The following is a 23,051-nucleotide window of genomic DNA, read 5'->3' on the forward strand; positions in this document are numbered from 1 at the left end:
CTATCAGTTCTCTTATTATCTTTCTAGAGTGTATTCATGGTGTGGTTACTGATGGCGTTACCATTGGTCATCCTTGTTGCCGTGTTGTCAAGTGTCAAGTTCCTCTGGCATCAATCAAAGATAAATTCTGTCCAGATCATGCTGATCTGATTGATCGGTGTCTTGTGCGGACATGTACTGATAAAGCAGAAGTTGGTCATATTACGTGTGGTAATCCCTCTCATCGTGCAAAGGAGGAGGAGCATAGCAAATCTATGGAACCTGCACTGTTGGATCTGCAACGCCGCCTTGTGAAGGGCGGTGTATCAACACACTCCCCACGCAAGCAAGCAACATCATTGTCTAGTTTACACAGAAATAACGACAAGAAAACGGGAGGTGGTCTCAAGCTTGACCTGACACGCAACAATACCCACCATGACCAACTTGCTGTCCTGCCCTGCGGTATTATTGTCGCCCGCGCAACTATGTTTCACAGTGAAGGAGTATCTACTGTCAAGGTGCGTAGACAAAGTCTATATGATATCTTTTTATATTTAAGAGTTTGTAGGATTTCTTAAAAGGGATCTTTCCTCACCCATGGCTGCAGCCTTCTCACATCTTCTATGATCATGCATGTGGTCTACTTCAGCATATACAAGCTCAGAATGACCACTCATTTGATCATGTCCGGTTTGTTGTAGATGTTTTCCATGCACGTCATCATCATCAAGAAGACGGAGATACCTTTTGCAACCAGAACACCAATCCAGCACTCTGTCCTGAACTGCGTTTAACTGATGGTTCATGGATGCTCAATTCATCTATAGCAGAGCAAACCAATGTCTGGTATGGAGCATTCCAGGCAATTACTAGAGAGATGTCTATGGCAAGGTAAGTATTTTTTTTTCTCTTATTATTCAGAACTTCATTATCATGACTAGATTCAATTTTTTCCTAGATGAAATGGTCTACCTGCGCAACGAATGGTTTCTTAGAGAACTGGAGCGCAAAGGCAACCAGCCTTTTGTAATTGATGTGGAGCATGCAAAGGCTATGTGGTTAGCTTCACATACAGAACCATCTCAGTAGCTCCATAAAGATAGTTGATCTATTAACTAAGTGTATTCCAATACTGTGTGCGTGAAACATAACTTCTACGTGCCGACTCCCGCATCTTGGCCGCATTGAAGTCCTTTGTCCGAATAGTTGTATGGATTCCTCGAGAGCGACACTTAGCATAGGTAGATGCTCTAGGAAGTACTGTCCCATGAAGCTCGTCAGGTCGGAATATCCTACAGACCATTTCAGTATCAGCCATCATTCAGACAAAACGAACCAGAAAGCATTTTCCTCCGTTCGGATGATAACACCCCAGATAGCATAAGCAAAATTAAACTCGTCATCTGCTGCTTGCTTTTTGAGTTGACAACATAGAGACCAGGTAGCATCGCTATCTGGGTGCAGTGGCGCTCCATATTCCCAGCAGTAAAAAGCATTCATACTGCTTTTACCGAATGAGTTTAAATCCTTACCTACCGCATTTATTTCCCTGACTATATGTGGTGCTATACCTTTGCGGCAGCTAGCATATAGTCGTTTACCTAGTATGGAAATTTCAGAACAGGTATAAAACAAATGTGAAACAAACCCGAGCAGCGTTCAAATATGTTGTTGCAGCCTGAGGAGTTCTGGCACTCTGGCAGGCATAGCTGCCATAACCCTCACCAGGTGCACCACCAGATGCGAGGCGATTACCGAGTAGCTTCATATTTCCAACGGCCTGTGTCTTGCTCCCTCTCTTCTTCGCATTTGCATACTCTCCAACCTCTGCATGATTTACACAGAGCTCCTCATACACATCTGGAGTAAAGGCCTGATACTGAACTGCGAAGCGCTTAAATGTGTTGTTAGATTGAGTGGTTTGGAAAAGGCCCACTCACAAAGGTACCGTCCGATGTCTGAAACTTTGTAATGTCCCGCCCACATGATTCGAAGACCTCAGGACGGCTACCGTACTCGGCAAAGTTTTCGATATGTGGGTTGCGAATCTTCTTCTATAAGGTAGGTGAGACTTGACCACAATATAAAGATAAGCTCCTACCCCTGCCTCATAGCCCACCACATCCTTTTCACTTCCATAAGTAAAAAGTGCACCTTGAAGTCTGTCGACTTGGGCTTGTGTCCGCTTGTTGACAGTGATAGTACGGATACACTTTTGGTCAGCGTCCTTGAATTGACATCCAGGGCAAACTCCCGATTCTCTGAATGCTCAGTGTCTGCAGCCTCCCGCATGAGAGATCTTCCCGATTCTTCCTTTGCTTCTTCTTTGGTGGCTGAGATGATGGTCCGTCACGTTCAGGATGGTGTACACGTCGGTTGAAAGCATTAAGGGACTGGCGCGATTGGCGAGAGACAACAAAGATGGCATAGAGAACTCCAGTTCGTTCAATGTTGAGCTCAGCAGGGTTGAGTTGGTTTAGATTTCGCCAAAGATCGACCAGATCCCAGTTATCATCAGCAGAAGGTATTCCTGCCAAGTTCTGAATCATCATTAGCACTTTCAAAGTAAGTAAGTAAATGCCTACCAAGGCCCGGACTGTCGACTGAACCCAATCGATCCAACCACTGCGAAAGTTATCCCACGACAAAAGAAGACAAGAGTTGCTGGGTGTCGACGTGAGCTGGTCTACAAAACGTTCATGACTCATGACGTTTTCGATAAACAGTTTTGCTGAAACTCTATGACCCTAGGAAAGAAGAATATAAGTCGAAAATACATAGGTAGGGCCAGCACCATACCGTATTCCAACTATAGATATCATCGTTTTCAACTCTGCCTTCTTTCGGTGTCCACTTGTACAACACCAACCCAAAAAGCGAGCGCCATGTGTATCTGCCGTTGGATGTATGAGGGAGGTTGACCTCGTGTCGTATGGCTGGGTTTGAGATCATGGTTAGCGTATCAGCTAGACCACTCGACTGAAAAGCCATAAGCATCAGCGTAGAATACCACAGCATATGTACCTTCACAGCTTTTCTCCACCATTTCTGTTGATAGATGCTCTTAGGAACAGCGCGAGCATCACGGAGGACCTCAATGACATCAGCCATCTTGACGGTAGGCTAATAGTCACTCAGCTAGGCGCAGGAGCATCGTATGAACACTTGCCTGTGAGCGAAAGTAGCCCCGTAATACCTGGTTCATCTTTGATGGTGTAGTCGTGTCGGCGTTTGCCATCTTGGTGTACTCAACGGTACTGTCTTCCCAGTCAATACCAGGTACAGTGTGAAGATTTGTCTCGGTGGTCTGAAACTCCTGTGAATATTTTATTAACAGACCACATCTTACACCCAAGGAACGTACAAAAGCATCAACTTGCAGGCCCCACATTTTGCGGAGAAAAGGCTCATCTTGACGAAGCGATAGTAAGAGCTGAAGAGCGACAAAATGGCGACAAGCCTGAAGATGACTTAAGGCCAGTTCATCTGGCAAGCTTCCGGTACAGTATTGAAACCAGGTGTCGATGGCCAAGGACGTATGAGTATTGGTGCAAGCCTGGGCTGCCCACCCATCGATGATTGACTTGCTTTGAGCTCGAGTACAACGCTCAGCTCGGAGAGCATCGATTGCAGACTGTAGTCCTGGAAGATTTTGCAGAAGGGCAGTATTTGTAGAGAGGTCAGGGAGACGAGGCTCTGGGACTTTGTGTCCGTCATGAGACATGAGAAACAAGCAAAATGGAGCTTAATAACACGACGTCACATTCTTGCCATACACAAAGTTTGCCATGCACAAAGTTTTATTGCCAGATCTACCTATGACAGGATTTACTACTACCCGGAAGACTATGTAGGTGGTCGGGAGACAAGAGCTTTCCTCCCTGGCCACGTCATCAACACCCCACCAACATCATGTTGGCAGCGCCGGCGAGACGGGCGAGACACGTGCCCCCGGACCGGCCGCGTTAGCGAGAGGAGCGGGGGGAGAGGGAGAGGGAGAGGAGAGGGGAATAGGGAGCGGGGCAGAGGGGGAAGAGGATGCGGGCGAGACCGAGTGAGCACGTGCTTCAGGGCCCGAAGCCGTGTTTGGGCGTGCTACCCGTTTGCCCCCAAATCACTCGCGTCAGAGACGGGACGGGAGGGCAGTGGCGGCTCCGGGAGCTTGCGAAGGCCCGGCATAGAGCCTGCTTGCCACGCGCTGGCTCGCGGGCAGGGCGGGGTGTTTGCGACCGAGGGCTAGGTGTGGCAAGCACCCACTGGCTGGCGGGCAGCCGGCGACGAGCCCAAGAGAGCCCGTGCCTGGGCCTGCAGCGTTCCCCATCCCATCCGCCGTCCGCGAGCGCGAGGGGCCGGCAGCGGCCGGGCGAGCACGTGCTCCCTCGGCGAGACACGTGCTTCCGGGCCGGGCGCCGTGCCTGGGCGTGCAGGCGCTCCCCCAGCGCTGGCAGGCAAGCGCGAGGGTTTGGGGCGGGTGGCGGGTGGCTTTGCCAAGTGCCCCGCCAGCGGGCAGTGGCGAGCTTGCCAAGCGCTGGCGGGGCGAGTGGCCTCGCGCTGGGGCGCGCCACCGCCTCGCGCTGGCGGGCAAGCGGGGAGTGGGCAAGCGGGCGTGGGTGTTGCGCTGGCGGGCGAGTGGCTGTGGCAGGCGGGCGCAAGCGGGCAAGCGGGGAGTTGTTCGCGGGCGTGCTCGCGTGTTCGCGGGCGTGGGTGTTCGCGGGCGTGTTCGCGGGCAGGGGAAGACGCGCAGAGGCTGGTGGTGGTGTTGGATGGTGGGAGAACTGGCGGCTGTGCTATGAGTCACATCGCTCACACGCGATCGTGCGGGGCCGCCATCTATCGAACGGGAGGAAGTGGCGGGGCGGGAAAGAGGGGCTGTGGGCTGTCGTGTGAGGTGGCGGCATGGCGGGGTGGGAAAGAGGCGGCTGTGGGCCACATCAGGCGCTGGGGTGATTCAAGAGTGGTGGTCTGGGGGGAGGGTGGGGGTGTGGCTGGGCGAAGAGGGTTGAAGCGAGGTGGTGGTGGTGGTGGTTGGGGAACAAAAAACAGGTGATGACGTCCGCACGCTGCTCCCCTTTGCCCTGTACCAATCGCGGTAGGTGGCAGCAGAAAGCAAAGCATCAACAAACTCACCTTTGGCCTTTTAAACAGACACGACCTGTAACGCGTTTGTAACGCGTTGTTGACGCGAAAACGTTGCTGGTGAACGTTTGTTGACCGAGTGACTAGCGTGACGCTCCGTGTGACACGAAGTGACGACAGGCAATCCAAGCAACACCCACACCAGCTGCAAGTCTAAACCCACCCCACCGCAAGTCATGACATGTTTGTCGGGCCTTTCCTCTAGTTCAATGGCTGACTGCCTCTTTTTGCAGGGCACGAGCACAGGCGACGCGAACGGCGTCTAGTAGAAAGGAACCAGCGACTAACCCAGCGCATTCGCCACCTGCGCCGCAACTTGCAGGATATGGAGCAAGAGGAGCATGCAATGCTCAAATGCATATTCAACTTGCGAGTGCAGTTGTCTGAAGCATTGGTTGTACCATATGACCGCCTGTTTGTGCGTGTTTCTTCATATTTGATGTTTATGCTTAGAGAATACCTAGGGCTCTGGCACCAAATTCGAGCTTGACGAACCCACTTCGGACAGTGATGAGATCGAGGAGCGGCAGCATGCTATCTACGACCAATACATGGCCAAACTGAAAGCAGAGGGAATCGTATGTGTCATTCGACTTATTCTCTCCACTTTTCCTTATATACTTCTTTAGATGGATTCAGTGCCTCTCTACCAGTGTCTACCCCGTGTAAAGTAGTCAGTTCTAGCGTATTTCTGCATTGTTTTTTGGTTTCTTTTCCTAACGCCTGCGTGTGACATTTATGTGACATCATCTCTTGGCTCCGTCCGACTTCATGTCTGTGCGTCGACCACAACTAGACCCTCAAGAGAGAGAGAGACTTGTAGAAGCTGCCAAGGAAAGACCTCTAGTCACCTGGGAAAGCTTCTGGCCTGGCACAATGTCTACTGAAATGGTCAAGTCAAGCGCGGTACAGCCCACACTCAGGCGGCCAGGTTCTGAAAACCCCAGTCCCACCCGTAAGTTGCTGGCACAATGTAAGCTTAATCGACATATATTGTTTCTTACTGATATTCTACATAGGCCGCGAGTCCGCAACTTGTTGCATATGTTACGACGTTGCTCGACAGCCTATATCCGCATGGTGAGACGATCTGCAAGCTACTTCTTACTCTGACATATATTTCAGTACAGAGTGCCGAAACTGTTTACTATGCACTCCATGTTTGACAGAGTATCTGCAAACTCTGTACCGCATGGCCCTGCAACGGGATTATGGTCAACATATTTATGCTACGTTCACATGTCCCTACTGCAAGGAGGACGTTGCGGTGGATTCAATTCAGCCTCCGGATCGACGTCTATGCGAAATTGCTCAGCTTTTGGGGGAGACGGTTTGTGGTGACTGTGCAAAGTCTTGGGAAGAAGAGTTGAACATAGCTATAGAGCGCTACAAGCAGGTTATGTTGAACGGCTTTATGGACATTGACGACCCAAACGATAGTGATTATGTTGATGATATGTAGACCGTTACAAAATGCTATGCTTTATTTTTGCCTTTGCCTTTGCCTTTCACCGCTGTCCTTCGCTTTAAGATAGGCAGGTCTAAATCCTTGGCAACACGCTCGTCGACATCCGACATTTCATCCAACGAAGGCTCTCCAAACTTTGCATACAGAGCCTCCAGTGTCAAGTCGACAGAGACAGATGTCTTGCCTGAATCTTTCTTGAGTGTTCCTTTGCTACGCTCCAGGTTAAGCGTGTCACGGAGATAATCTGCATAGTCTTTCATGAACTGGGAAAGGTTAGGCACTTCCGCGTTACTGATGATTTCGCGTTGAATGACTAAGCCTATACTTCGCAGAGTGCCAATCCACTCGCTTTGCCGTTTCATCACATATTGCCATGCAGCTAAAGGGAAAGGTTCTGGAGAATAGTCAGTGAAGAAAAGGATATAACAATTCCATAAGTTACCGTGTTCCGACTGTGGTCTTTTGTCCCGAATTTCTATTCCAGCATGGTACAATGCATGACCCAGGAGTAAGCTCTTCTCCAGATTAGGGTTGACTGGTTTAGTTTGTTTACCACCACACATCTCTTCCCACAGCGCATTTCCCTGGAAGTATACCTTAATAAGCTTCTCGGCATGCTGATATGTCGCAGCGTCCCCAGCCCGCAAGGGTAACTCATAGCGCCCGCGTGATCTCCTGGACCGTGACGCCGAGCTCTGTGTCTCGTCTAGCGTTTCACCCTCCCTGTCAGTGTCCTCTTTCTCTGACTTCTCTGACTTCTCCAACGTCTCCTCCTCTTCATTGTCCAACCTCTCTGCCTTGCGAAACACAGGATGAGGTGTATTGCGTAGAACAATAACCTCCACGGTAGCCGTATAGGTAACTGTGCCGTCCTTCATAGCATCTGGTGTATTGCTGATAATGGCGATTTGAGGATCAGAGTCTAAGGTCGAGCCTTCCTTTGTAGACGGGGTGTGAACAGAATGCCAACGGAATTCGCCGTAGCGTGCGTTTGAGTTCTCGAACATAGTTGTGGGATAGAAAGATGTAGGGGCATCTCCGGAACAATTCTGCCTGTACAGTTGGGACTACAGTTCCGAGAGCATCGGTCAGCAAATCCTTGAATACTCTGAAGAGCTTCAGCAAGATTTGGTGATTGCATGAGAGTGAGGTTGTCGATGACATGATGATGCTTGTAAAGGGTAACAGTTTCTAGCCCTGTAGTATTGTGTGTCAGTACTATTCAAAAGTGTGGTGAACAGAAAAATACCAAGAGTAATTGGTGCCTCGGTCCGGATAGATTCAAAGGCCGCGTAAGTAAAATCATAGGGCACATTGAGTACTCCACTCTCAACAGCGGGAGTCCAATCTGGATCACGCTGTTGCTTGCCACCATGGAATATGACAGGTTCACTAAGGCCATTGGACTCGGCATACTCAAAAACAAAGTCAACTGTTCATATTAATCAGAGGATTTGTAAAACCGGAAACAGAGTATTACTTGTGATGAATACACGCTTGATTTCTTCTTGGAGCATATTTGACTCGTTGTCTGATAAAATCGAAAAGCTTCGCTGATGAGGTGGTTTCTCTGAGTCGGTTGAGCCTTGTGAGGTTGTCTGATATAATCAATAAGATATAAGAGTAGATGGAGAAGGCACACCGTATGGCGACGTTTGCGTTTAATGTTTTCCTGTTCAACAGAGCCTTTATCCTCATCTCTCCCGCCGTCTGTGCTCTAGGGGCAGGTTTAAGTCAAGTTATAGATCTAAATACTAGCTTCTTACAGGCAGTGTATCCTTCAAATGATCGTCCTTTTTTGGCTGGTCGCCAACGATTTCAGGCTTATCAGATGTAACAACCTAGTCATAGTTTTAGCATCTTCTAAAACTTGAGAAGAGCAGAAGTACTCACCAGAGGAGCCTCAGGCATCTTGATGAGAGAATGCTTAATGGCCTCCCAGATAACCTGCTCGACATGGCTCATCTTGCTGTAACCTTCTGTACCAAGAGCCAAGATATCGTAGTTGTATGGAAACTCCTGGCCTTTGAGCTGTGCAACAAGACGTTTCATCTTAGCATCTCGGGTTTCTGTATTTCCTGCTGCGCGACGTCGTCCCGATCGACCAAGATTGGCCACAAGGGTCTCTAGATGATTCATCGGCAGCTTTTCACTAGTACTTCATATTAGTGTTATGAAGGGCTGACTGTAACATCAAGCACTTACAGAACATCTTGAGAAAAGGTAAGGGTAGGTAGGGACGGAGTCATAGGGATGTCGACTTGGCTTTTCGAGAGAAAGTCACACTGGTGTGACATTACAAGAAGCTAACTAATTTTATGTCCTATAGGATAGTAGAGTATATAGTATCTATTTTGCGGGCAGCCTTGGGGAGATGCTTAATGCCCTGTGAGTATACTATATTCCACCGTCCTGTCTCACTATGACCTGCATCCAAACTTGCCTGAAAGAGCCGTTTGATTTCGTCAATATTTTCGCGTGCGCACCATAGGTTGTAGTGACGATAGAATGTCGTATCTGAAACGGCGTATCCAAAAACGTCCTTAACGACAGCTAGGCGCGACTTGATAGCAAGCTTCTGAGTGTATTGTGTAAATTTTGTGTGAACGTCGAAGGTATATTTGCCCGGAAATCTACAATTATTTCAGGTCATATTGACGAACTAGCAAATACTTACTTCAAGTCAGTTTTTATCTTGGGAGCACTGAAGATATCTTCATCTTCGGAATCGGTAATAACAATTATATCCCTATATATTGAAAATTAACTGTTTTTTTCAAAAATAGTTTTGTTATTACGCACGAGTGTTCAGCCTTGATTTTTTTAGAAGGTGACTCCTCCAATACCATAGGAGGGGCAGAACGTTTGTTACGTGTGCTTGAGAAGTCTAGTCGCATTGCCACGCTGCCACACCGTTTACCCGAAAACTTGAATGGTCCAAGAATAACTTTCTGACCGGATGACAGCCCAGTAAGCGGCATATCACGACCCACCCAGATATTATTAGTCAGAACAGCGTACGCCACCAGCTCTTCAGCAGAGAGATCGGACATAAGACGAACAGATATAGACTCTGCTGGGTTGAAGCTGGGAAGGTTTGGTGCGGCAGCCGTACAGAATATAGGTGCATTTGCCTCGTCTAATTCCTAAGGATAATATTAGACAATGTATTCAAAAAAAGAAAGCGTAAATAAGCTACCTTGCACCATGCGACTTCAAGTTGTGGTGCCTTGGCTGTGGTAGGCTTCGCTATATCTTTCGTTCTTGAGACTGAATTCTCGACAAAGCCTGGGGGCAAGCTACGCCAGTATGGAGAAAGATTATGGCCATGGAGAGGAAGCGACCGTGGCTGTTCAATTTGTATTTCAGATGCTGAAAGAACATTCAGTATTGGAATATATTAAAAGGGAAAAGCTTGACCTGGAGCTTCCAGGATACGCGTTTGAGAGGATATAGAAGGTGCAGAAGGAGTCAATGTAAGTGTAGGTTCAGAGGAAGGAGTCCAGAAGGGCATGGTAGCAGTATGACTTGGTGTATTTCCTAGGGCTAGTTTTAGCACGTTGAAAAATATACAGAATAAATCATACCTAGTAGGCCCGAGTTTTTTTTCTTCTTAGGAGTGGTCACTGTTGCTGTAGTACGGTGTGTGGCAAGGTTACAGCAATGGTAGTCGACCCCATACAGTCCCATATAGCCTGTGCAGCATAACTTACATAGCCAATGAGTACAATTGGCATTGCGATCACCGTCGGCAGCGCAATAAGGTCCTTGACACTTGGTGGAACCATTGGGCTAGAGTTTACTTATAGTCAGCCAAAAATTTACTTCAGGAAGGTCGACGCACCTTGGCATGAACGCCATTTGCTACCCACCAGAAGCCACCACACTTGCCCTCTACTGCCGTTGTTGTGAGCCAAGATGGCAGGTGTCCTCCACCATAGTCATAATAGTTATTTGAGCACTAAGAAACTCAGTATTGCTCGTGCCAACAGAAACTACATTATACCTTGACGAACAGAAGGCCTTTGTGGTCTGGATGATGCCGTCCAGATGACCTCTTGCTAAATAGGATAGTTCCCCGTTGACAGCTTAGGCATGTAGAACCAAGAGGAGGTAGAGGAGTGGTAGTATCTGTGTCCATAGTCTTTCCTCGGAGGTTATGGTAGCAAAGGAAAAAAATGTGACACCATTTGGTTTGGTCGACGCGTGTCTCAGACGCGTCCTGTAGGACATCAATATAACCACGTGATGGTGCCATACCTACAGTATACATTGGCGGCTACCTATAGGATAGATATGATATCCTATAGGTTGCTTAGGAGAGAACAAACATCCTACAGGATATTCTCATATAAAAATATGTAAATCTATCCTATAGGTTGGGTTTATCTATCCTGCAGGACAGTCTACGCTACAGGATGGATTTTGCCCTATCTATCCTACAGGATAGTCTATCCTGCAGGGTAGGTCGATTCATCCTACAGGACAGGATAGGTCTGACCTATCCTGCAGGACAAGATAGGTCTATCTATCCTGCAGGATAGGCCCATCCTGCAGGATGGGTATATGGTCTATCCATCCTGCAGGATAGGTACATATCCTGCAGGATAGACCCATCCTGCAGGATAGATAGACCCATCCTGCAGGACATGCCCATGGGCATATGCCCACCCGCGATACCCATGGGAACCCGCACAGGATTGGGTCCGCTCTCGGCTTGAAGATATGATTGATGAGATATCATGATACTGATTGATGTCCGCGGGAAATCACACCGCATCCACGCAAACTCCGTGTGACTCACCCTCCGTTTCCCTCTCCTCAAACGAGCGCTGGCAACTGGCTGTCGGCACAACCAAGGAGAGTGGTGTATTCGTTACTCGGCACTGACGCAGGTGCGAAAAACACGCACGGGCCTCGCTTGCTCTGCATTTATTCTCATGTTAGCGTCGCTCATTGATCACACCCGATAGATATTAGGCAGGGGCGGTGTCGCGAGCGCATCTGGAATGCAGTGATTTGCTCACTGCTGGGGTCGATATAAAGCCATGGTCGGCTGCTTGTCGTGTCAACTTTCCTTCCCAAACCACCCCGGCCCTCTACCACATCATGTCTGTGTCAGAACGCGAGCCGCTGCTGGGCGATGGCCACAAGACATGCCCCGTGACCGGGAAGACGGGCGACGGCCACGAGTTTGTACCCCCTATGGAGGGCGACGTGCGCTCTGTGTGTCCTGCAATCAATGCAATGGCGAATCATGGCTACATGTGCGTCGCATCTTCTCTCCTTTTGTGCTCTACTGACCTGACCGCAGTCCGCACGACGGGAAAGGCGTAACGCCGTGGATGATCTTCCGGGGGCTTCGCGCCTGCTATGGGCTGTCTATCCCGCTTGCCCTCACGCTTACCGGCGGGGGGTGGTTCTTCAACAAGCGCTACTTTGGGCAGGCGATCACGCTTGTTGAGCTCGGGCTGCACAACGGTGTTGAGCATGATGCCAGTGTTGTCCATGGGGACACACCCGTCCCCCCGCCCGTCGTTGGCCATGACGGAAAAGTCACCGTCAACACTGCCCGCAAAGGGCTGCTTGCACCCGTCGCCATCATCCCCGCCCTAGTCGAGGAGTTCATCTCCTCTATCGTGAAGCGCGCCAGCCTCGAGGCCTCCACCACCGAATTCGTGACCCCTACTCTGCCAGCCACCCTCCCTGAATCCGCCGTATTGATTACGGGACACGATATCGTGCAGACGCGGCTCCGGCGCGAGGCCCAGTCTCCGCCGCTCGACCCATTTCACGCCGAGCTTGCACGAGGGGAGATGTCCATCATCCTTGGTGTATGGGAAACCCAAAAACCGCTATCCCCGTTGCCCAGCGGATCACCGATACCTGCGCCGGGTATCCCGCTGCCGTGGATGCGCCACTGGCTCGCGGAGGAAAGGCTGCCCGACGGGTGGAAGCCTACGCATGTCCAGGGTCTCCGAGATGTGATTAGGCGCTCGACAGCGATGCGGAAGGAGATGAAGGCCATCAGGGAGGGCAAGTAATTTGGTTCGACTCGGAGCCATATACGGTATATTTGTTGTCTAATGCGGAGTATTTTTGACTGTTTGTCTGCTGTTTATATTTATAAACCTCATAAATTTGCAACATGAAACACTGTGGAGTGCGCTTAGAAGACAAATGTTGTTTTTCTTGGACCTCCTTCCTACCGATTATACTATGGAGCTGTAGGACCAATCCTCCTGCACATCCCGCGAAACGCTGAGCCAGGGCCATGTGAGGGCACGAATCATGAATCCCTTTCAAGTCCGTCGTTGGGGGGTCTGGATAAGTACTACAGTACATTTTGTGAAGAATTAGAGCTAAACTAGAACGCAAGTTACTTTGGGTATTCACAGGATCATCAGTGAAAGGCGCTGTCAGCCAATTTCAGGATTTGCAGCGAATCCTCGGGGAAACAGGGGGAATCGAAGCTGCGATAAGCTTTTGAGATAAGATGTTATCACGTGCCTCGAACCACGTCATCCCGTCCACAACAACTCAGAAACACAGCGAGTCGAAAGCTGTGCTGAGACGGTCGTCGACGGCCTGCATACTAGGTATGGCTCACGAAATGCAAAGACTATACATGGCGTCGTCATCCTTGCTGAAAGGCCTTTGCTGCAGAGTTGCCAGTGCCAAGAATCGCATTCTTGGCTGCTGCGGAAAAACTGGCTCTAGACTGGACGTTTCGGTGCACATGACCGCGTTTTTAGCCTCGGCGGTCAAACTTCGGTCCCCGGCGACTTGGCACGACCGGACGAAGCCGGGACTCCCGGCGGGAGTTGGTTGGTTGCGTCCGCAGTCGATCATGTCCGCCTTGCACGCGCCGCAGCACAACCGCAGCATCAGCACTCTCATGTTACTTGCATGCTACTGCTTTTCCGGTCACATATCGCCTTGGTGGGCAACGCTCAAGACAGGCCATCTGCGGCACCGTATTTGGGTCGATACGATACGGATCTTCGTACCTGGTATTCAGTGCGGAAGTACTTCTAATCGAGCGCTAGGTTCTCAACTGGCCGCTTAACCCGACAATTCTTGGCAATGCATTTGTCGGCGTCCCGCCCCAAGCTGCTTCAAGCCTGACTGTGGCCTGACTTTGGCCCGACCTCAATGTTTCATCGTGGTTGCAGCGGCGTAAATCGGCGTTGCGATGAGATGAGGGTAATTGCAGATTACTTGCCGCTGACTTGTTGCTTTACTGCAGAGCCGGAACACCCTAGAGACGTGAAGATCTTCCATCATAACGAAACTCCGCTGATTTGCCTTTCGCTATGACCTTGCCCCAGGTGCCTCTTTTCTCTCATTTCTCCCGCTCCCTCCAGCCGCTATGCGTGCTTTCCTCCAACGCCTCAACCCGCGAGCATACTTCGCTGGGTCATCAGCCCCTGATACCACCCCCTACGAGCTAGTTCCCGAGTCTGAAGAAGAGCTCGGCGACAGCATCCCCTTACTCCCCTCTTCATCTACCCAATCGCTCGACAAACAACTGGAACAGATAGCACCACGGCGAAGACGAAGAAAAGATTACCAATGTGCCTCCCCTGCCCTGTTCGCGGGCATCGCGCTGGGCGGGCTCTTCGCAGCCGTGGTCGTCTTATGCGTCCTCCTTTTCCTCAGACAGCCGCCTGAGGAGCACATACCCCCGCCCCCTCCTCCGCCGCCGCCAGTGTCAAACACCGACATGTCCGACCCTATCCTCGCCGCCCGCGCCCACGTTGCTGCATTACGAGCCCGGCAACCGCAAACATTAGTCCACGCAGCCTCCCGATATTCCCTCAAGACTGGGCGGTCTCCCCCTAGAAATTACGATCTCTGGTTCCAATTCGCACGAGAGCATGGCTGTCTCGTCGACGAATACGACCAGATCTATCGCGACTTCAAGCCGTTCTACCAGCTGGCTGAGCGCGACCCAATTTTCTTCCAGCGCATGATAGACGCTGCTTCTAAAATGGTGAGTCGTTTCTTTTACAAGAGCAACGCGCTGAGGACACAGTAGATGGCCAACGATGCGAAGGAAATGGGGCGATATGAAATCAAGAATGGGAAGGTTATCAGGCCAGAAGGGAAGCCGACGTCCTATTGGGACACTGAGCCGCTAACTCTTGGCTGGGTGCGTGCTTTTCTTCCCCGTTTACTCACTCACTCAAAAAAACAGTTTTCGCATATTCTTCCGGACCTCACTGTCATTATTAACGGCAAGGACGAGCCCAGAGTGGTCTTTGACGTCCGCCAAACTGGGGATGCCATCCGCGATCGCGCCCTCAAGCTGACCGAGCAGAATCCCTTCGAAGTTTCGCCCCATCCGACCTACACATACTTCTACAACAAGCCCGGATGCACGATTATGCGGAGCAAGGACGGGTTTCCAGACGTTGCCAACGATGATAGTGCCTGTATGTCGCCGTTGTTCTCACTATCCTATGAATCTCATACTTTTAGTCTTCTTGTCTAGTGCGAAAACACAGTGGACCGAAGACCTTTACCCAATTCTCTCAATGACCAAAGTCAGCCCTTGTTTTGCGGACATTCTCTTCCCAATTGAGGTATGCTCGTTCTCGTAAACAGTCTATGACTGACTTTCTCCTAGTACTACTACACCCGCTCGTGGTGGTCACGTAAATTCGGGCACGAGAACAATATCGCGTGGAACGACAAGCAGGAGAAGATTTATTGGCGCGGTACTGCCAGCGGCGGGCAGATATTCGACGACAACTGGCGTAACTTTACGCGCTTCAAGCTTGTAGACAAGTCCCACGCGCACCCGGACCTGCTGGATGCCGAAATCACGACTTTTGCGGACGAACTGTGTATGGGCCGGCCAGAATGTCATCGTGATCAGATTATGGCCGAGTATAAGATAACTGGGGCACTGACGCCGAAGGAAAATGCGTACAAACACAAGTACCTTCTCGACGTCGACGGGATGACGTTTTCGGGGCGTTTCTTGGGGCTATTACGGTCAGGAAGTCTCGTATTCAAGGCGAGTTTAGCATTCTTCTCCAAAATAGAAAGCTAATAATAATTTCCCCAGATGACGGTGTTTGAAGAGTACTTCAACGAGTGGCTGCGGCCCTATGAGCACTATATCCCTGTGGCTCCCGATCTCTCCGACCTTTTCGAGAAGCTGGCTTGGGCGAAAGAACACGACGCGGAAGCGCGGATGATTCAGGAAAGGGGGAAGGCGGTGGCGGGGGGTATAGTTACCGACGGGCAGAACGACTGCTACTTTGCGTTGGTGCTCCTTGAGTGGGCAAGGCTGCAGGAGATCGCACGGAATGCGACGGCGGGACATCACTAAAATACCATAAATTTTGTACCATCGGATAAGATAATACCGAATCATCATCATGTGACCGACCCTTCGCTTGTTCCTCGCCTTAATGTCCGACGAGGAGGATGACGCGTATGGCTCTGGGAAGACGAGGCGCGCAGTGCACCGCAGAGAGCAACGGGCGTGCGATACCTGTCGAAAGCGGAGACGTATGTGCTAGCCTTCTCTGGAGCGATTCGCTGTAATGGTTCATGCAGGAGCTTGTAAGGCCTATTCATGGATTTCTCGGACGCCGGTTCACGAGAATGTTTGCTCAGGCAATGGTACCCGCTTTCCGGTGAAGATATGTGCGCTTTGCCATGAATTGGGAGTAGAGTGCAAGTTCACAGGCGTGGTAGCTAAACGGCGAACGTGAGTCCGTTGTTATCTCTCTTTCTTCCCTGACGGAGGCAGGTACGTGCAAGCACTGGAAGACCGTGTGAAGGATGCCGAGATGAAAGTTGAGCAGGTGTGTCTCTGTCTCTTAGCTGGCCTTATACTGACTAACTTGCTAGATTGCGCCACCGGCGGTGAAACCCAGCGAGCCGAACAAGAGTCCAAAATACGGTACTCTGTCACTACCCCCCGATTCTGACGTGTCATTCCGCAGACCTGGGCCTGGTGTCGAGTTGGCCGCGTTGTCAATTCGCGCGATGAATGTTGCTGCGCCAACGGCCCAAGACACGGAATATCTCGAGCTCATCCAGGGGCTAACGGTGCTGTCTTTGAGCAATCACCAGGACCACTTTCATGGCGAAGGAAGTAGTGCCATGGTAGTCAAATCCGCGGTCGACCTACGAGAACGATACGAAGAGAAAGACTTGGTCTGGGCGGCGAGGAGGGAGAAATACTGGGTTTTTACACCGGTGCGCCAACAATTGCTTGCTTACCTATTTGATATTGAGATAATCTCTAGACAACAGACAAAATCAAGCATATTGGCCCTTACGTCTTTCCTCCACCAGAACTTCTCGCCTCCCTCGTCGACCTCTACTTCCTACACAAGAACCACTTCCTTCCGCTGCTTCATCGGCCTACGTTTGAGACGGGGCTTGCTCAGGGTCTCCATTTACGAGATCGTGTATTCGGAGGCATAGTTTTGCTTGTTTGCGGGATCGGCTCGCGGTTCTCGGCTGACCCGCGTGTTACGCCGCTTGGAATGGACGAGCTCCTGTGTGGCTACCAGTTTTTCCACCAGATACAGCTGGGTATCGACCATATGTTTGGTGGCCCGACCATCCATCACGTCCAGCTCTACTGCGTCAGTCACGGTTATTCCTCTTCGATAAATAAATTTGGACTAACTCGCGTTTCCAAGTTGTTTGTTACTTTTTGCGAGTATGCAAATCCGTCGTCGTGCTGGACTATCGTAGGCACTGCAATTCGAATGCTTCAAGATGTCGGTGCACATCGCAGGCCGAGGATACCTACCTCGCCGACAGTCGAATCCGAACTTTGGAAACGAGCATTCTGGATCTGTCTCATCCTCGACAGACAGCTCAGCATTGGTGTCGGGCGACCTAGCATGATACCTTGGGAAGAGTGCGCGTTCTTTTCTAGGCACATTCGTTTGAACTGAATACCATTGTCAATCTAGTTTCGACGCCGAGCTGCCTTTAGAGGTAGACGACGAATTTTGGGAGGACCCCGTCGAGCCTTTTGTCCAGCCTCCCCATCAGGGCCCATCTACGATTGCCTTTTTCAACGCCAATATCAGGCTTAACCTCATTTTGGGTTTTGCTATTGGGATGCTGGTGCGTCTACCAAACATTTGCTTGAAGAATCAAATCAGTAATCAACAGGGACTTGTAGTATGCGTTAGATAAAGTCCGAAAACGATTGGCATTTCGGGATTCTCAATGGGAAGAGCGTATTGTGGCGGAACTCGATTCGTCATTGAATGAATGGGTTGCAAGGATTCCGCTGCATCGTGAGCTGCCGTCACGTTCGATGGCCCGCTAGATACTGATTTTTTTACTCTGTAGTCCGATGGGATGCGACAAAGCAGTCCAAACCTATTTCCTCGCTGTCCGCCCGTGCAGAGCTGTTTCTCGACCAGAGTGCTGTCCTCTACGCGCACTACTACTTTACGCAAGTCACAATACATCGGCCGTTTATTCCCCAACTGCGCAAAGGGTCGCCCACCGTAAGTTGTCTAAACCATTGACAATCTGTTCTTGACTGCGATTAGGGCGCCCCTTCTTTGGCCGTCTGTACTAATGCGGCTAGGTCTCTTGCACACGTTATCCGCAAGATCCATGGTCGAAAAAGCGGGGCAGCTGATGCGAGACCGCCGTTTCCCGGCGCCTTGGTCGGTTCTACTATTGTTTATCACACACCAGTCTGATAAGCTCAGATGCCAGCTTTTATGGCGAGTATCATACTTACCCTCAATGTCTGGAGCGGAAAGCGGACCGGCTTGCCGCCGCACATGAACACTGCTACAGAGGAGGTCAAGGCTTGTATGGCGTATCTGAAGAGCTGTGAGAAGCGGTACGACATTGTGGCTGCCTCTTCTTCTTTCTTCTATTAACGGACATTCATAGCTGGCAAGGCGCTGGACTGTTCTGGTGAGCTCTTTGCGGAATGTTAACGAATACATCGTCATTGACAAATCGGCTAGGGACGTTCTTTCGGAGCTCTGCACTTTCTCCAGTGTGCCGGTCCCAGTGTCTCCTCCGCCGCTTACACCCACGACAACCACGGGAAAGGTTAAGAAGCGGACAAGATTGTCGCAATCCCCGACTGCCGCCCCCGCCGCAGCGGTGTTGGTCCCTCAATTTTCCGTCTCCGCCGAGAGACATGGATATGCCCCGCCGGAGGAGACGTCTTCAGAGTGGGCACCATCCAGGCCAAAGCCTATGTGGCCCTTCAAAGGCAGCCGTGAAGAGGCAGCAGACTCACCGGCTATGCCTTCGACATCATCTGCTGTCCCTTCCCAAGTATCAGAGCCAGATTTGCAGACGAGTACCGTGGAGCTAGCACAAATGCCAATATTTCAGCGTTACTCATCGGTATCTGGCGCTGGCGAAGATATTGGTGCTGCGAAGGGGTCAGACTCTACAATGCTCGATGCAGCGACGGTGGATGTCTTGGCGGGTATGCCGACGACCTTTGGCGGGTAAGAGCTTTGCTCGTCTGTTTTTCAATCGGACTAATATTTGGTCGGCGGCCAGGATGGAAGATTGGTACACCTACTTTGCTAGCGTTTCCCAGGCGGAAGAGCAAGCGTGGAGACCGCCTTGATGGCCTAAACAGTCATTTTTACTACCATTGTCATAGAACGGTGGACGTAATGGAAAGATAACCATTCTTTTTCTGACTACATACAATATCCAACACGCGCAAGTAAGGTGCAATTCTGTCCATTATGTAATACTCCATCTGAGGATTGGTACTACTTAAGTTATTTCTGTAGCATGATGTAACACACCATGAAAGCAAGTGTCAGCGGTGGCTCAGACTGTCAGCAGCTAGACTAAGTAATCACCACTGGTCAGGTAAGGGGAACATTCAGGCTAGAAGGAGGGGGGGGCAACTAGCTGAACTTGAATTGATTTTTTGGGAAGCATCATGGCAATCTTACCAAGATAAAGAAGCTATAGAGGAATTTTACACTTGTTTGTCCACTTATTGGACCTGCTATAGGCTATAGCCCAAAGCAAGAAGTATCAGGTAATATTGCAGTCTAATTTATTACCTTTTAAAACTCATGTGACTCAAAATGAAAATGAAAATAAGTCTAAGTCCTTATTTTTCTATCCCTTATATCTCAGTCCAATTAGATATAAAAAAATATTTAATCAATATATAGAAATTTCCCTACAAGGGAATATAATATAGATCTTTTAGAACCTTAGTCAATTGACTCAAGTCTGGCCTCTGCCTATCATACTGGGATTTATACAAAAGTAAAGCTGGCAGGAGACCTCCCCTTTGAGCCTCTCTGTCAGGGGAACCCCCGCTTCGGCCTCCTTCGGACCCTCCGAACGCATCCGAGGCGCATCCGACCGGCGCCCCCTCGGACGCTCCGACCCACCCCGACCATCGTCCACGGCCTCCTTCGCCCGCACAATCACCGATCCGTCAAGACCCTCCCAACGATCACCTTGGGACAGAGCCTGCGACGCCGCTCAGGCCTTCTGCGCTCTACGTCGGCAGTTACGGACGACCAGTATATAGTTGGCGCCCTAGCAGGCGGACCCTTAGAGTTTCTTCTCTTTGGATCCTCCCCTGCTAGGTCGGTCCCTCCGTGTATTTCCTGTAGTCTTATTCACGCTTTGGATCCTCCCCTGCTAGGCTTTCGTCGGAGTCTCCAGGGTTGCCCTTACAGCAGAAGAAACTCTCTACGGGATTAACCGGTCAAGATTGCCAGGTTTGGTGCTGACTCAGGCTCGGAGTACGAGTCCGTACCCCCCTCGTCACCGCCCCTGCCACTTGACCCCTCCTCCTCCCACTTGACCCCTCCTCCTCTGCTCTTGTCGTCTTTACGCCCGCTATGTCTACCGGAGCTGCTCCGGACGCTGACGCGCGCATGGACGCACTTGAGGCGAAACTAGACAACCTCACCAATATCCTCACCCACCTTGCTTCCCAGGCTTCCGCTGCCGCACCACCTCCGGCAGCTCCCGAACCGCCGCCGGCATCTCCGAATGCCCCCCGACGCGGATGCGTTATTTGGTGACATTACTGTCGCCTCAAAACTGGTCTTACGACCAAACCCCCCGTTTGCGTTTAACGGAGATCGCAAACGGCCGCGCCTTCCTATACGCGGTCAAAACCTACGCTCGGCTTGCCCGGAGGCCTTCGTAGTTAACGGAGAGCCGAGTGAAGAAAAGGCCGTCCGCTACGCCATGTCCTATATGGCAGAGGGACCTGCTCAGCAATGGGCAGAGCGTCATGGGAGCAAAAACCCCTTCCCTTTCCCTCGGTGGAGCCAGTTCCTCTCCGAGTTTCGCCTTCGGTTCGTCGGAGGAGAACGAACAGGACCTCGCTCGCTAAGTTGGAAAGCGTGGGTTATCACATGGGAACGCGGGATGTCTACGGATATACCGACGACTTCGAGGACTTGATGGACCTCGCTGGCTTCGAAGACGTGTTGGTTAAGGTAACCAAGTACCGCCACGGACTTGACCCCTTGATCAACAACGGCATCACCTCTTCGAACGACCCCCCAGACCTCCGTGACTATCTGGGCTGGCGCACTCGGGCTTTCAGGATAGGCAGTCAGTTTTGCTAGCAAAACCTGGGCTACTGGTCAAGGGTGTTACTCGCAAAACTGGGCAAGCCCAAACGGGATGCTGTGACAGGAAAATGTGACATTCAATCAATTGTGAATATCTCAATGAGTTTGATAGCTATGACTAAGCTATTACCAGATATGGAAAGGCAAATCACCATTTCTTCAGGCCGAAGACCCGGATAAACATCTAGGTAGGCTTGTGATGCAGGGCAAAGGTATACATCCTAATTGGGTTGAAATTGATGTATCTTGACAGAGCCATCAAAAGCACTGATGTCAATCAAAAATCGTTCCACATCAATTACTTTATCTTGATGCTATCAATTCCATCATCAATATCATGATCTAACACCTAAATATGAATAAAATAAGTTTTCAAAAAGTGTGACATTTGTGACCCTTGGGCAGTCCCCCAGGTTTTGTGAGTAACACCCTTGACCAGTAGCCCACATTTTGCTAGCAATTCTGAGTGAATGAGCTGGGGCTTTCTGACAATATGAAGCCCTGGTGCGAGCGAAGCTCATTAAGGGAACGGCTACCCCGCGGACCGCTTCGGGAGCTCCGCGGCGCCTTCCCCATCACTCGTTCGGCAACTCCGTTCCCCATCCGCCCGGTGGCCCCGCCTGTGCCACCCGCGGCCCGCGCCCCGTCCCGGTACCTCCGGCTCCCGTCCCTATGGAGCTGGATCGTACTAGGGCTCGGGGTGCCCCTCGTCGAGCCTGCTTCAGATGCGGCGACCCCAACCATTTGGCTCGGGACTGTCTGCTCCCCCCGACGTCCGCCATGTGGACATCCTCGACGAGGTAATCCAGCAACTTGGCGATGAGATGCTGGGAGAGCTGCTTGCGCGGTTGTCCGATACTGCGGCCTTAGCGGAGGCGCATTCGGAGGCTCCGGCAGAGGATTTTGTCCCCCGCGACGAGTGACTGGTGTGCCCTCGTTCGCGTCCATAAATCGTTTCACTTGTTTGTATGATGAATCAACTCCCTTGCCCTACAACGAGCCCGAAACGAAAGACGCACCCTCTGCCCCCTCCGAAGCCCCCGTTCGGATTCGCCGACTTGCCTGGGAGAAAAAGCTACCTGGCAGTTATACCATCTCTGCCGCTCCTGGCGTTAACTCGCTGCACCTCCCCCTTGAACTTGAGTCCACTGCGAACACGCTCAAGCTCTCCCTCTCGGGTCTGGTCGACTGCGGAGCTACCTGGACTTTATCGACACAGAATATGTCAACCGGAATAATGTGCCAGTCCGAAATCTCTCAGTACCCATCCCGGTCTACAACGTCGACGGCACCCCCAATGATGCTGGGTCTATTCGCCAAATCGCGGACCTCGTTCTACGGTACAACGGACACTCCGAACGCGTTCAGCTGGCTGTAACCCACCTTGGGAAACAGGACCTGATACTCGGATACTCCTGGCTCAAAAAGCATAACCCCGAGATCAACTGGGAAACAAAGGAGGTGAAAATGAGTCGTTGCCCCCGCAGCTGCTCTACCTGCCGTGACGAAGAGCGGACCGAACGCGCCGAGGTTCGGCGGCTCCGACTCCTTAAATCACGACTACTTGCGGGCGCCTTCCCCACTGTTTGCGCTATCGATATCGCTGGCCCAGATGATGCTGACGACGAGCTCGGAGCTGCTCCGGACCCTCCGGAGCCCTCACCAGATCTCGACGGCGACGAGCATCTTGAAGACGGCGACCGCATCTTCTACACCTCCTTTCGCCCAGTTGAGGAGATCCCGCTGGCAGTACAGTGTCCCAACGCCTTGCAGAGGCCTTCGCCCGTAACTCGGCCCCTCCGCCTTCGGAGATCCCGGACTGGGCCAAGGAGTTCCAAGACGTCTTCGACAAGGAGTCCTTTGAC

General features: G+C 51.0%; 3 protein-coding genes across 3 annotated transcripts; all 3 read left to right on the plus strand.

Annotated features, from left to right (window-relative positions):
- Positions 1-11,695: 11,695 nt before the first annotated feature.
- MIND_01416200 (HEME-HALOPEROXIDASE domain-containing protein) lies at positions 11,696-12,630 on the plus strand (the record flags this gene model as incomplete). Its single annotated transcript, XM_037370554.1, has 2 exons — positions 11,696-11,853; positions 11,901-12,630. The coding sequence occupies 2 exons, from the start codon at positions 11,696-11,698 to the stop codon at positions 12,628-12,630; spliced, it is 888 nt and encodes a 295-aa protein (XP_037213146.1).
- Positions 12,631-13,958: 1,328 nt separating this feature from the next.
- MIND_01416300 (CAP10 domain-containing protein) lies at positions 13,959-15,929 on the plus strand (the record flags this gene model as incomplete). Its single annotated transcript, XM_037370555.1, has 6 exons — positions 13,959-14,582; positions 14,628-14,741; positions 14,787-15,024; positions 15,071-15,174; positions 15,219-15,611; positions 15,663-15,929. The coding sequence occupies 6 exons, from the start codon at positions 13,959-13,961 to the stop codon at positions 15,927-15,929; spliced, it is 1,740 nt and encodes a 579-aa protein (XP_037213147.1).
- Positions 15,930-16,011: 82 nt separating this feature from the next.
- Positions 16,012-19,187, plus strand: MIND_01416400 (uncharacterized protein; the record flags this gene model as incomplete). The annotated part of the gene is made up of 15 exons (XM_037370556.1): positions 16,012-16,111; positions 16,160-16,249; positions 16,301-16,313; positions 16,356-16,410; positions 16,457-16,807; positions 16,858-17,202; positions 17,260-17,483; positions 17,539-17,695; positions 17,754-17,871; positions 17,927-18,087; positions 18,133-18,252; positions 18,298-18,434; positions 18,488-18,511; positions 18,565-19,062; positions 19,118-19,187. 15 exons carry the CDS (start codon positions 16,012-16,014, stop codon positions 19,185-19,187), a joined length of 2,463 nt encoding a protein of 820 aa, XP_037213148.1.
- Positions 19,188-23,051: the final 3,864 nt, after the last annotated feature.

The sequence above is a fragment of the Mycena indigotica genome (genome assembly GCF_014461135.1).
Source record: "Mycena indigotica strain 171206Taipei chromosome Unknown Mind.scaff0018, whole genome shotgun sequence".
Classification (NCBI taxonomy): domain Eukaryota; kingdom Fungi; phylum Basidiomycota; class Agaricomycetes; order Agaricales; family Mycenaceae; genus Mycena; species Mycena indigotica.